The 13,811-nt window shown below is 45.0% G+C and overlaps 1 protein-coding gene across 1 annotated transcript in view; it reads left to right on the top strand.

Annotated features, from left to right (window-relative positions):
* POLE (DNA polymerase epsilon, catalytic subunit) overlaps window positions 1-13,811 on the top strand; it is a 63,559-nt gene that overhangs the window by 10,624 nt on the left and 39,124 nt on the right. Inside the window, exons 12-26 of the mRNA XM_070951344.1 lie at window positions 129-248; window positions 348-480; window positions 1,753-1,866; window positions 3,259-3,471; window positions 4,359-4,466; window positions 5,672-5,800; window positions 7,170-7,272; window positions 7,376-7,522; window positions 8,197-8,342; window positions 8,999-9,147; window positions 9,325-9,417; window positions 10,407-10,551; window positions 11,302-11,459; window positions 11,926-12,121; window positions 13,248-13,462. Of these exons, the coding sequence (XP_070807445.1) occupies window positions 129-248; window positions 348-480; window positions 1,753-1,866; window positions 3,259-3,471; window positions 4,359-4,466; window positions 5,672-5,800; window positions 7,170-7,272; window positions 7,376-7,522; window positions 8,197-8,342; window positions 8,999-9,147; window positions 9,325-9,417; window positions 10,407-10,551; window positions 11,302-11,459; window positions 11,926-12,121; window positions 13,248-13,462 (2,169 nt within the window). The remainder of the gene's footprint in view (window positions 1-128; window positions 249-347; window positions 481-1,752; window positions 1,867-3,258; window positions 3,472-4,358; window positions 4,467-5,671; window positions 5,801-7,169; window positions 7,273-7,375; window positions 7,523-8,196; window positions 8,343-8,998; window positions 9,148-9,324; window positions 9,418-10,406; window positions 10,552-11,301; window positions 11,460-11,925; window positions 12,122-13,247; window positions 13,463-13,811) is intronic.

The raw sequence follows: 13,811 nt of genomic DNA, 5'->3' as shown, positions 1-13,811 counted from the left end.
TGAGTGGTCTGGAAAATTGATTGTTCTCAGGTTTCCTTTTTGTGAATGTGTGTGCGTGGGATTAAAATGTTTGTTGATGCGTTCCGCACCATAGACGTTGTCTGATTCTGTGGCTCGCCTGTCTCCAGGCCGTTTGTGGAAGCCAGAGCAGCCGTTCATGGGCTGAATATGCAGCAGGAGATTGGGTTCCAAAAGGACGGCCAGGGAGAATACAAATCCTCGCAGTGCATCCACATGGATTGTCTTCGGTAAGGGTGGCGGCTTCTCAATCGAACTGGGGGCCAGCTTCGTTATCTCCCCTGAGTTATTAACTACTCGATTTCGGTGCCGTTGATTCCTCTTGGCAGGTGGGTGAAGAGGGACAGTTACCTCCCAGTGGGCAGCCACAACTTAAAAGCAGCAGCCAAAGCGAAGTTGGGTTACGACCCCGTAGAGCTAGACCCTGAAGAGATGTGTCGGATGGCGATTGAAGAGTCTCAGGTATGTATGTATGTATGTATGTATGTATGTATGTGTGTGTGTGTGTATGTATTTATTTATTTATTTATTTATTTATTTATTTATTTATTTATTTAAATTTTTATACCGCCCTTCTCCCGAAGGACTCAGGGCGGTGTACAGCCATACTAAAACAACATATACCCATAAAATTTAAACACAGTTTAAAATATATTTCCATCCCAGGGCAGGATTCCCCTGACTATATACCTTTTGGATTGTTTTTGCGGGTTTTTTTTGTTCTACCAAAAGTTTTAATAACAATCATAAGAGAGAACACACCCAAGTCAGAAGGAAAGAGAAAAGAAAAAAATAAGAGAAAGAAAAAACATATTTTTGAAAAGTAGCTTCCACTCTTTAATCACAAGTACAAACACATTCATCCTCTAGAACAGAGGTCTTCAAACTTGGCAGCTTTAAGACTTGTGGACTTCAACTCCCAGAATTCTCCAGCCAGCATAGCCAAGTTTGAAGACCTCTGCTCTAGAACTATGATGGCGGACAGTTGGCACACGGAGCCAACTGATTTTCGGGCCTTCTGGACCCACCGGAAGTAGAGAAACAAGCTGTTTCCTGCCTCCGGAGGACCTGGGGTGATGGAGAAGGCCCGTTGTTTGCTCTCCCCAGGTTCCTAGAGAGGCTCTGAAGCCTGGGGAGAGCAAAAAACGGGCCTACCAAGTCCCCGTGTCATCACGTGCCAAAAGCAGGGGGAGCTGGGGGGGGAGGGTTGCATGCGCATAGAATTATGGGTGTGGGCATGCGCACAAGTAACACCCCCCCCCAGTTCTCCCCCCACTTTTGGCAATGGAAAAAAGATTAGCCATCACTGCTGTAGAATGTTCCACACAGATATTTCTTCCAATAACCCATCCGTTAGGCACATGTAAAGCCTTAAATCATTTAACATTTCAATCCTTGTAGTCAGCAAAAAGTCTGTAATAAAAAGGATCCAGATTTTAACCGCTGAGCGATGACTGCACATACTGAGCTTGTCAGCTCGAAAGCTGGCAGCTCGGGTTCGAGACCCAAGAACTGTGCAATAGGGTGAGCTCCCGTTCCTAGGGTTTGTCTCAAAAGGTTTTGTCGAGTTTTATCTATCTTGAAGTGTGAAAGCAATAGCAAGCGATCTTCCCCAATCCACAGGCCAATAAACTGGTGGATTCATGATCACTCTCCGTGCCCCCTGAAAAAAATGCACTTCAGGGCGCTGGTTTCGAGTGCCAGAGTATTAAACTGGTTTCTTGATTCTTCCAGACTTTGGCCACCTATTCAGTGTCAGATGCTGTTGCCACCTACTACATGTACATGAAGTACGTGCACCCTTTCATCTTTGCCTTGTGTACAATCATCCCGATGGAGCCTGACGAGGTGAGCAAGAGAGCGTTTCTCCTTTGCTTTGCTGGGCCTCAGTTTCTCTTTGCCCTGCCGCTATCCCTAAGTCTTGCATCTTATGATTGATGATGAATGTATTGTTACGATAACTTTGATCCTGATTTATCACTTGTTGCTTGTATGTACACTGGGGAGCTTCTGCGCCAGAGACAAAATTCCTTCTCTGTCCAATCACTTGGTGTCAGGGTTCCAAAAAACACCCCCCAAATGAAAGAAAACTCCGAGAAGTTCCTCAAAGGAATTTGTCTTTGGTGCATATGCTCTCAGTGTACATAAAAAGAGAAGATACATTCGTCAAGAATCATAAGGCACAACGCTTAATGATAGTCATAGGGTACAAATAAGCAATCAAATCATACTAGGAAACAGTCAATGTAAATCGTAAGGATACAAGCAACAAGGTTACAGTCATAAGTGGGAGGAGATGGGTGATAGGAATGATGAGAAGACTAATAGTAATGCAGACCTAGTGAATAGTTTGACAGTGTTGAGGGAATTATTTCTTTAGCAGAGTGATGGCGTTCGGGAAAAACCGTCCTAGTTGTTTTGGTGTGCAGTGCTCTATGGCGTCATTTTGAGGGTAGGAGTTGAAAGAGTTTATGTCCAGGATGCGAGGGGTCTAAATATTTTCCCAGCCCTCTTTTTGACTCGTGCAGGATACAGGTCCTCCATGGAAGGCAGGTTGGTAGCCATGTTTTTTTCTGCAGTTCTAATGATCCTCTGAAGTCTCTGTCTGTCTTGTTGGGTTGCAGAGCCAAACCAGACAGTTATAGAGGTGCAGATGACAGACTCCATCATTCCTCTGTAGAACTGAATCAGCAGCTCCTTGGGCAGTTTAAAATATATAAATATATAGAATATTATGGTACAAGTATGACGTACAACACTATGCATTTAAAAGAGACTATAAAGGTATGATTAAGAGAATATAGGTTAGAATCAGAGTGTATAAAACTATATATGCTTAAAAAGGACTGGATACAGCCAGTACACTGTCATTGCAAAACTGAAATGTGATTTATTATAAAGAAAAATGTACAATAAATATATATTTCTATCTATCTATCTATCTATCTATCTATCTATCTATCTATCTATCTCTATCTATCTATCTATCTATCTCTATCTATCTATATCTATCTATCTATATCTATCTATCTATCTATCTATATCTATCTATCTATCTCTATCTATCTATCTATATCTCTATCTATCTATCTCTATCTATCTATCTATCTATCTATCTATCTATCTAAGAAAATAAATCTGAAAAACAAAACAGGGAACGACTGTCAGCATAATCTGGTCAGATTCTGTTGATTGTGGATTGACCTTGTTTCCAGCCTTTCAACTTTTCTCCTCCTGCAGGTGCTCCGGAAAGGCTCTGGAACCTTGTGCGAGGCGCTGCTTATGGTCCAAGCCTACCATGCCAACATCGTCTTCCCCAACAAGCAAGAGCAGGAGTTCAACAAGCTTACGGAGGATGGGCACGTGCTCGACTCGGAGACCTACATTGGGGGCCACGTGGAGGCCCTGGAGTCGGGGGTCTTTCGCAGTGATATCCCCTGCCGCTTTAAAATGGTACAAACCTTCGGTGGAAAAATGCCTATGGAGATTCTCCAGTCACGGGTGTCCCGTGGTGTTAATCTACACGGATCTAGGTGCTGATTGCTGGTGGTGTTTTTGTTCCCTTTGGGGCTGGTTGATTGTCTCTTTTGTGTATGGATGTTAATTTATTTTTATTTATTTATTTATTATTCGAATTTCTATACCGCCCTTCTCCTTTCGGACTCAGGGCGGTGAACAGCCAAAATAAAAGCATTTATACATAAAGTACGATTAAAAATAGATTTAAAATAATTAAATTTGGCCCATAGTTTAAAATTTATCAATTTAAAATCCATATCAAAATTTAAAACCAATCATAAAATCAAGAGAGACCGGCTAACTGAAAGAGATGAGTTTTTAGGGCCCGATGAAAAGTCCGGAGGTCGGAGATCATGTCTATGTGTCTATTGATGGCTAATTTGTCAGAATGCCACCAGCATTCTCCACCAGCAATCAGCACCCCAGATCAGCATAGATTAACTCCAAGGTTAACCTCAGACCAACAATCAAGTCAACAATACCCCAGTCAAGAAACTGCCAAAGAGCCAACCGTAAAAAGCCCAACCAAAGAATCTCTTAAGACCACCTCCACCAACACTGACAGGGCAAGCCACCAGAATACAAACTGAGAGCAAACCCCACTCCTTACTAGCACTGATGATGTTACCTACTTGGGTCGTAAAACGTCTGCAAGAAAACAAGCTAGCTCAGAGAGCACCAAGAAACCCTCAAGTCAATCCTGCGCTACAAAATATTCTCCTTTGCGTTTCTGTTGCGCAGATTGTTCACTCACTGTTTTGGGGCACTTGTGGGTTTCAACCGAACTGGAATGCTAAATTCCTCTCCTGGGTCTTCTTCAGAATCCGGCTGCCTTTGACTTCCTTCTGCAGCGCGTGGAGAAGACACTCCGCCATGCCATCGAGGAAGAGGAGGGGATTCCCTTAGAGCAGGTCACCAATTTCCAAGAGGTAAATCTTCCATGCCTAGGAAAATCGACACCAACATGAGGCAACGGCAGGGCCTGCTGTTTGCAATTCCCTGTCCTTCGGCTGCAGCCACGGTTGAAGTTGTCTCTTCTTCTTGAAGCCGTTTCTGATTCTTGTTTTCTGTCCTTTCGCTTCTCAGAGGTTCTGCTTTCTCTCTCTCTCTCTCTCTCTCTCTCTCTCTCTCTCTCTCTCTCTCTCTCTCTCTCTTTTTGCAATAGTGAAGAACATAAATCTCTCAGGATTCAATTGTTGGGTTTGGGGTGTTTTTCAAGCTTGATTTTTCACTATCAAGCTAGGTTACTCTGCCAGGGCAGGAAGGAAAAAATTCTGCTTCCTTTTTATATATACGATAGATTGTTCTACCAGCTTCGACTGGTATACTATTTCTTCCTTGATTGTTACTCCTGCTTATGTGGATTGTTGGTTAATAGCAGAGGTGGGTTTCAGCAGGTTCTGACCGGTTCTGGAGAACCGGTAGTGGAAATTTTGAGTAGTTTGGAGAACTGGCAAATGCCACCTCTGGTTGTCCCAAGAGTGGGGAGGGAATGGAGATTTTGCAGTATCCTTCCCCTGCCATGCCCACCAAGCCACACTCACAGAACCGGTAGTAAAAAATTTTGAAACCCACCACTGGTTAATAGGAATGTAGAATATAGAATAACAGAGTTGGAAGGGACCTTGGAGGTCTTTTAGTCCAACCCCCTGCTTAGGCTTCAGACAAATGGCTGTCTAATTTCTTCTTAAAAACCTCCAGTGATAGAGCATTTACAACTTCTGGAGGCAAGTTGTTCCACCGGCTAATTGTTCCAACTGTCAGGAAATTCCTCCTTAGTTCTAAGTTGCTTCTCTCCTTGATTAGTTTCCACCCATTGCTTCTTCTCCTGCCCTCAGGTGCTTTGGAGAATAGCTTGACTCCCTCTTCTTTGTGGGCAGCCCCTGAGATATTGGAAGACTGCTATCATGTGATGAGGGAGGGAGTGACATTCCTTTCCTTGCCAGCTTTGACAGTTGCCTTCTCAGAGGGAGACGTGATCCATGGACAAACAGCCTATCTCCCAGTGTACATTTTGCTTGCTGTGCCCTTGAACGATGTGTATGAGTTTTAAGCACAGCTCAGCAAAACGTCAGTGACCCCGCGAAAGCTTTCCTTTTCTCCGACTTCCTTAAACCTCTGTCCTTTGCAACAGGTTTGTGAAGAAATCAAAGTTAAACTGAATTCCCTGAAGGACGTTCCCAACAGAATCGAATGTCCTCTCATTTACCATCTGGATGTGGGAGCCATGTATCCAAACATCATCTTGACCAATAGGCTGCAGGTGAACGTGGGTTTTCTTGGTAGCTGAGGATGTTGGGGGGACTAAGACTTAATTCTCTTCTTTGGGGTGGGATGCTCATTTTGGTTCACGGTGGGGCAGTCAGCCAAGGAAAATGCCGTTCCAGCAACTAGGTGTAAATCTTGTAGTCCAAGGTCAGAACGGGACTTTAAAATTCTTTTCCTCATAATAAGAGTTGAATCTGTTTCGTAATTGATGAGGGGCTGCACAATAACATTATCCTCTCTGCATTCAAATTCAGTAATGAGAATGTCTTTACTGTCAGTTTTGGAAGCCATATTAGGCCGGAAGCTTCCATGCTGCCATCTGTGTGGGAAAGTAGGGGGGGGGGATTTAGTAGACATAATAGCACTCTTCCTATCAGTCAAGGTCAGGCCGATCCTGCATCTGGAGAAGGAGTGGTCGGAGTGAGGTCTCGAGATGGGACGGACGTTGATTGGAGCATGTGATCGACTGAGGAGTGAGGGGATGGTTTTGGGGGGTTTGATTTACTGAGGGGAAAACCCGGACCTCTCAGATTCAGGTTTTCCTCGATGTGCCTGTTTTATTGTTTATTTATTTATTGTTTATATACCGCCCTTCTCCCGAAAGACTCGGGGCAGTGAGTTTGCCTATTCTAGTAAATAGAACTTTGAAAAATGCTTGCTTCAGAGTTTTACTTGGAGTGGGGGGGTTTTCTGGAACGCTGCCATGTATTTAGCTTTTATTTTCAAAGCTATTCGTAATTTGGGTTTCCACTAGATGTCAGGGCATTCAAACGTTGCTTTAGAAAGTTCTTTCTTTTCTCCTAATACCTAGTTCAGTACTGAATTTTGTCTGGCCTGTTCCTTTTAACCCCAGAGGCCTAAGAGCTATAATTGCACTCAACCATGAACTAAAGGGCCACCATCAGTGAGCTGTTGGACAGCGTTACTTGGTCTGCTGTGTGAATGCTTGGGTGGTTTAGGGGTGGGGAATTTTTGGTGGGTGGGAGTGTGTTTGGGGATTGTCATGTGTGTTGGGCTTGGTCTCTGGGTGTTATGTGAATTTCGTTGTACGGGTATACTGTGTACATAGGTACAATGACAATAAACTTTATATATAATATTAATGAACTAAAAGACCATAAAGATAAGATCCAGCTTCCCCGGTGCATAAACTGCTTGTTCTGTTCTCCCTCTTCTTATATAGACGTTATTGCCACTTTGAATGTACACTAATCAGCATACATTAAAATGAAATCTTGTTGCATTCAGCTCTCAAAGGTCTCCATCTCCAGCATACACTACATAAACATGACAAAATAAATGCATACAAAATTATGCATATGCCCACGTGGCCTTTGTCATGAATGCTTTCTTCCCCCCCTCAGCCCTCGGCTATCGTGGACGAGGCAACCTGTGCCGCTTGTGATTTCAACAAGCCCAGCGCCAGCTGTCAACGGAAAATGACCTGGCAATGGAGGGGAGAATTCAGTGAGTCTTAATGTCTGTGGCCTTCAAGCATAATTCTTTTAGTTCGTATTCTCCAAGCCTGACTCTTCAGAAGTATTCTTAGCTCCCTTTTTTTTTCCTCCAGTGCCAGCGAGCCGGAGCGAATTCCACCGCATCCAGCAACAATTGGAATCGGAGAAGTTTCCTGCTCTTTTCCCAAATGGGCCTCCCCGGGCGTTTCACGAACTGTCCCGAGAAGATCAAGCCAAATACGAAAAGAAGCGATTGGCTGGTGAGAATAAAACCTCCTTTGGTTCCAGGCGAGAAATTCTGAACTTGAAAATTCTTTTCAAGTTCTGAACTTTTTTCAAGTTCAAAGTGGAGGCTGATGCCATATTTTCCCCAAAATAAGACCTAACATGAAAATAAGTCCTAGCATGATTTTTCAGGATGCTCGTAATATAACCCCACCCCCAAAATAAGCCCCAGTTAAGATTGTCAGCCGGATGGATGCATTTACTACGTCTGTTGCAACAAAAAATAAATAAGATCACCTGAAAATAAGCCCTTATGCGTCTTTTGGAGCAAAAATTCATATAAGACCTGGTCTTATTTTTGGGGAAATATGGTATTCATTCCAGATGAGCAAATGAAGGGCAGCATTATTGTCACCATGTCACCAATAAGCTGATGTTTTAATGCAAGTGATGCAGCCAATGTGAAGCAAAACACAAAATTGGTGAATGATATACACTTATTTTCCCAATCTATGACCACAGTTGAGCCCAAAATTTACGTTGCTAAGTGAGAAATTTGTTTTAAGTGAGTTCTGCCCCATTTTTACAACTTTTCTTGTCACAAAGTGTTGTAAATCAAGGACTACCTGTATGTGTATGGGGAATATCTGGAACGATTTCCTAGAAAAGTCCTGTATTTGGGATAAAATACCTCCTATCTTTGGAGCAGATTATTGCCGCAAAGCTTACAAGAAGATCCATGTGACAAAAGTGGAAGAACGCGTCACTACTATTTGTCAGCGAGAGAACTCCTTCTACGTAGACACGGTCCGGGCTTTTCGAGATCGTCGCTATGAGTTTAAAGGATTACATAAGGTACGATAGAGGTTATTGGGGTCATAGCCCAAACTTGGGTGCCTTATTGTTGTGGCCTGTCAGCTGCCAACCCCTCCAGCAGCCAAATCAGAGGAGGAGGAGGAAGAGGAGGGGTGGGAGTCAGGGTCAGCATCAGGGCAACCTGAGAGTTCTGGGAGGAAGAGGGAATGGAGCTGGCAGAGAGAGAGAGACAGAGGCGGAGCCTGGACTGTCCGTCAGCCCTCAGATGGAGAGTCAACAGCCCCCAGGTCTGGAGGCGGCTGATGAGGAAGAGGAGGAAAAGCTGGGTCCAGTGCCTGATGCACGGATGCCCAGAAGGCAGAGGAGAGGAGAGCAGTGGAAATCTATGGGCCAGTCCTTGGGACGGAAGAGCCACCGCTGCTAGCGTAGCCCCCCTCTAGCCCTGGGGATAAAAGACAGGGGGCGGGGATGAATAGGTGTGGCAAGCTTCCTGCCTTTCTAGGAATTTGGAGTCTTTGGCTATGGAAGATGCCTGCTATTCAGACTGAACAAAAATAAATTACATGAACCTAACTTCAGCCCTCAATAGGCTGTTGCTTTAAGCCTCAGGAAATCCCTCTCTGAGCCTTCCAAGATGTTTTTTTTTTTTGTGCTGCCTGTAAGGACCATCCGTCTTTCCTGTCTCCCTGTTCCAGGTGTGGAAGAAGAAGCTGGCAGCTGCCACTGAAATGGCCGATGCCTCCGAAGTGAAGCGTTGCAAGAACATGGAGATCTTATATGACTCCCTGCAGCTGGCACACAAGTGCATCCTCAACTCTTTCTATGGCTACGTCATGCGCAAAGGGTGAGTGTAAAACTGGACGGAAGGAACTCAGCTAGCGGTGGCCTCCCACAGGTGCCTTTTTTCAAAGGCAACTCGAGGCACGGAGCACTGAAATCTTCTCAGGGTGTTGCAACGCCAGGATTAGATACCTGGGAACCCGTTCCTACCCCGCGTTTTCTCTCTCTCTCTCCTACGCAGGGCCCGCTGGTATTCTATGGAAATGGCTGGCATTGTCTGCTTCACTGGCGCCAACATCATCACTCAGGCCAGGGAACTGATTGAGCAGATTGGGTGAGTCCTTGAGTGAGCTGCTGAGAATTAGCAGATAAACAGGAAGACATTCTCCTCCTCCTCCTCCTCCTCCTCCTCCTCCTCCTCCTCCTCCTCCACCTCTCCACAAACCATACCCCCTTGCAGTACTGATGATGTTGCCTAGTTGGGTCACGAAATATCTTAAAGATACTTCTGCCACCAATAGCCTCCCACCAGCCAGTTCGCTCCCACAGGGAGGGCTTCCTCAGGGTGCCGTCGGCTAGACAATGCCGGCTGGCGACCCCCAGGAGGAGAGCCTTCTCTGTGGTGGCACCTACCCTTTGGAACAATCTACCCCCAGAGATACGAGTGATCTCCGACCTCCGGACCTTTCGTCGGGCCCTAAAAACTCATCTCTTTCAGTTAGCCGGTCTCTCTTGATTTTATGATTTTATGGTTGATTTTAAATTTTAATATGGATTTTAAATTGATAAATTTTAAACTATGGGCCAAATTTAATTATTTTAAATCTATTTTTAATCGTACTTTATGTATAAATGTTTTATTTTGGCTGTTCACCGCCCTGGGTCCGAAAGGAGAAGGGCAGTATAGAAATTTGAAAAATAAATAAATAAATAAATAAATAAATAAATAAATAAATAAATAAATAAATAAATAAATAAATAAATAAAAAACCAAGCTCAGAGAGCACTAAGGACTCCATGGTCTTCCTCCTCCTCCTCCTCCTCTCTGCAAACCCCACTCCCTTCCAGTACTGATGATGTTACCTAGTTAGGCTATGAAATGTGTGCAGGAAAACCACCCAGCTCAGAAAACGCCAAGGACCCCACGGTCCTCCTTTTATTCAGTTTGTGTCTCTGTTCTAATTAGAGATGCTAATTTTCAGCTATTTGGACAGAACATAAAAGAGTTTTCAGAATATACCTGTGGCACTGGCGGTCTTTGGTCTTGGTACCGCCTTCCGTGATTGTTAATCTCTACGTGACCACCTGTTTTCCGCTACGCAGGAGACCCTTGGAGCTTGACACAGATGGGATATGGTGCGTGCTTCCAAACAGCTTTCCAGAGAACTTTGTCATCAAGTCAACCCATTCCAAGAAACCCAAGGTGACCATCTCGTATCCGGGGGCCATGCTGAACATCATGGTGAAGGTGAGGAGATGCGTGCTGCATTTTTTTCTCCACAAAAGGAGGTGGCACAGGACATAGTCCGTTGCCACGGGTTCAGTCCCTAACATCCATGCATGAGGTTCATTAAGAAGGTGTCGTCAGAGTTTGTTGCAGGAAATCAAATCCAGAAAGCACACACAGGCAGACTGATGCAGCAGGATTCATTAACTTCTCTTTATATACATAATAACACATGAGTAAACGTACAATACCAATAGCTGATTCTTCCAATGTGGTAGAAGTTACAGGCAGAGGAGAGAACAGTTCTTAGTTTCAATACTCAATACTGGAAGAAGAACTCTTTGCCTACTATTGAAGAGTGGATATTGAAAGTAACAAACCTAGCAGAAATGGCGAAAATCTCGGCGTACTTGAAGGACCACACGCAAGAAAGATACGTATCGGAATGGAGAAGATGGATTGATTATATTCAAAATAAGTATCAGACAAGGAAATATCAAATAGCTTATGAATAAATGTTAGCATTAGAAGTATTTGGTTATCTGTAGTGGAGTTAAGGTTTTGGGTGGGGGATGCAGTACTTTGAGGATAAGTAGATTAATCTAGTTTATGTTTGATTAAGAGAAATACCTTGTATTTTGCTCTGGGAAGTCGGGGGGGGAGGGGGGGGGAAGGGGGGGGAATTTTTTTTGTATTTCCTTTTTGTAAAACTTTTCAAAAAGAAAAAGAAATGGTGCCAAAAGCTGTCTGTGTGTCCATTTTTTTGTACAGGAGGGTTTTACCAACAACCAGTACCAAGAGCTGGTGGACCCAGCATCCCTCAAGTATGTTTCCCGCTCCGAAAATAGCATCTTTTTTGAAGTAGACGGGCCCTATCTGGCTATGATTCTTCCAGCCTCCAAGGAGGAAGGCAAGAAGCTGAAGAAAAGGTGAGAGTCCAGGATTGGGAAGACAAAAGTTTCAGGAAGAAGACTCCTTAGAGAGCCTCAGTGGTGCAGTGCTTAGAGTGCAGTCCTGCAGGCTACTTCTGCTGACTGCCGGCTGCCTGCAGTTCGGCAGTTCGATTCTCACCAGGCTCAAAGTTGACTCAGCCTTCCGTCCTTCCAAGGTGGGTAAAATGAGGACCCAGATTGTTAGGAGCAAGAGGCTGACTCTGTAAACCGCTTAGAGAACTGTAAAGCATTGTGAAGCAGCATATTAAGTGCCTATTGCTATTGCTAGATAGGGCAGGTGTGGTAAAGGGAGGCTGGAAGTGGCATCGAAACGTGGTACCCGAGCACCCTGGCATGTCTGGATTCATTAGGGCGTTAGGGAGATTGCAATTGGAGATTGCCCCCCAAATAAATACTAGGGAGTTTGCCTTGGTCCTGATGATGACAATGGCTGTGTTTTTAGATACGCTGTGTTCAATGAAGATGGTTCCCTGGCTGAACTGAAGGGCTTTGAAGTGAAGAGACGAGGAGAGCTGCAGTTGGTGAAGATCTTCCAGTCGTCGGTCTTTGAGGCCTTCCTGAACGGAACGACCCTGGAGGAGGTCTACGCTTCGGTCGCCAAAGTAGCCGATTACTGGCTCGATGTCCTGTACAGCAAGGTGGGAGTCGGGTTCTCACCAGTTTCTTCCTGCAGCAGATGCTCAGGTTGATGCCATGGTGTTTTTGTAGAACCTCGGGAGGGAAACGATACGAATGCAGGTGGGCAGAGAGTCCCCCCTACAGCTTTGTGGCCTTTGGAAGGCAGCAAATCAATCCTTGCAGTGGAAAATTCACTTCCGGAAAGAGAGCGCCGTTTCCTGGGACAACCGGGAAAGCAGCATTTTCCCAAAGGCATTCATATAGCTCCACATTGGCGACAGGAAGGGCATCCGGCCATAAACACTCAGCTCCATTCAGTTGCCCAGATGCCACCCCGCAAGGGATTATGGGGTCATTAAAAAAATGATTATGATTCACACAGTGAAAAACAAGACTTTTGGAGCTCTTCTAAAATTACCCAGCTGCTTTTTCACCCAGCTGTTGCTATTCTACCCTTTAAATGGGACTTCGCGGAAACCAAAACGAGGAGAATAAATTACCGTATTTTTTGGAGTATAAGACACACATTCCCCCCCCCGCCCCAAAAGAAGGTGAAAATTTGGGTGCGTCTTATACATCGAATGTAGCCCTGCCCACCCGCCAGCCCCCACCGTTTGGCCTCTGCCTCCCAGCAATTTGCCTCCTTGCAGCAAACAGCCTGTTTCAGTTTCAGCTTCCGCACAGCCTGATTAGCACAAGCAGCTGATTGTCGGTTAGATCGGCCTCCCGACCATCAGCTGTTTCAGGCTGCAGGGATTGCCTATTGCTGTGTGCCCCATTTGTTGCAAGGAGGCAAATTGCTGGGAGGCAGATTTTTTTTCTTGTGCTAATCAGGCTGTGATGAAGCTGTTTGCTGCAAGGAGGCAAATTGCTGGGAGGCAGAGGCAGATTTTTTTTCTTGTTTTCCTCCCCAAAAAAGGTGGGTGCGTCTTATACTCTGAAAAATACATTAATTATAAATTATACCTTGTGCTGTACCATCTTACTGCTGTCGATACGGCTCCTCTTCTTTTTACTTCCCTGGTTGAGCATGTCCGGTGTTCAAATGTACCGCGGAGAGGATGAAGCTGTCCATAGCTTGACGGGAGCACTGAATCCATACAGATACAGGAAAGAAATGTGGTTTTTTTTTTCCCCCCCTTCCAGGCAGCCAACATGCCCGATTCCGAGCTGTTTGAGTTGATCTCGGAGAATCGATCCATGTCTCGGAAGCTGGAGGATTACGGAGAGCAAAAATCCACGTCCATCAGCACAGCCAAGCGCCTGGCGGAGTTTCTTGGGGACCAGATGGTGAAGGACGCTGGCCTGAGCTGTCGGTTTATCATCTCCAAGAAACCGGAAGGCTCGCCAGTTACAGAGAGGTACATCCACCGTGTTTTGAGGAGGGGGGGGCTGTCACTCTCATTCTGGGGATATAGCGGAACACGGGAGACACCCTAAAGGGGAAAGGCCCATCCTTCTGAGACATACCGTATTTTTCAGAGTATAAGATGCACCTACTTTTTTTGGTGAGGAAAACAAGAAAAGGAAATCTGCCTCTGCGCAATTTTGCCTCCTTGCAGCAAACAGCAAACGGCCTGCTTTACTTTCATTTTTGTTTTCAGCATAGCTTGATTAGCACAAGAAAAAAAAAATCTGCTCCCAGCAATTTACCTCCTTGCAGCAAGCAGCAGATGCCCCCGCAAAACAGCTGAGAGTCGGGAGGCCGAT

This window comes from Pituophis catenifer, unplaced genomic scaffold, assembly GCF_029215685.1.
Source record: "Pituophis catenifer annectens isolate HBS135680 unplaced genomic scaffold, rPitCat1.0.hap2 SCAF_10, whole genome shotgun sequence".
Lineage (NCBI taxonomy): Eukaryota > Metazoa > Chordata > Lepidosauria > Squamata > Colubridae > Pituophis > Pituophis catenifer.
The sequence above is the reverse complement of the archived record's forward strand: the minus strand, read 5'-3'. Positions and strand labels throughout refer to the sequence as shown.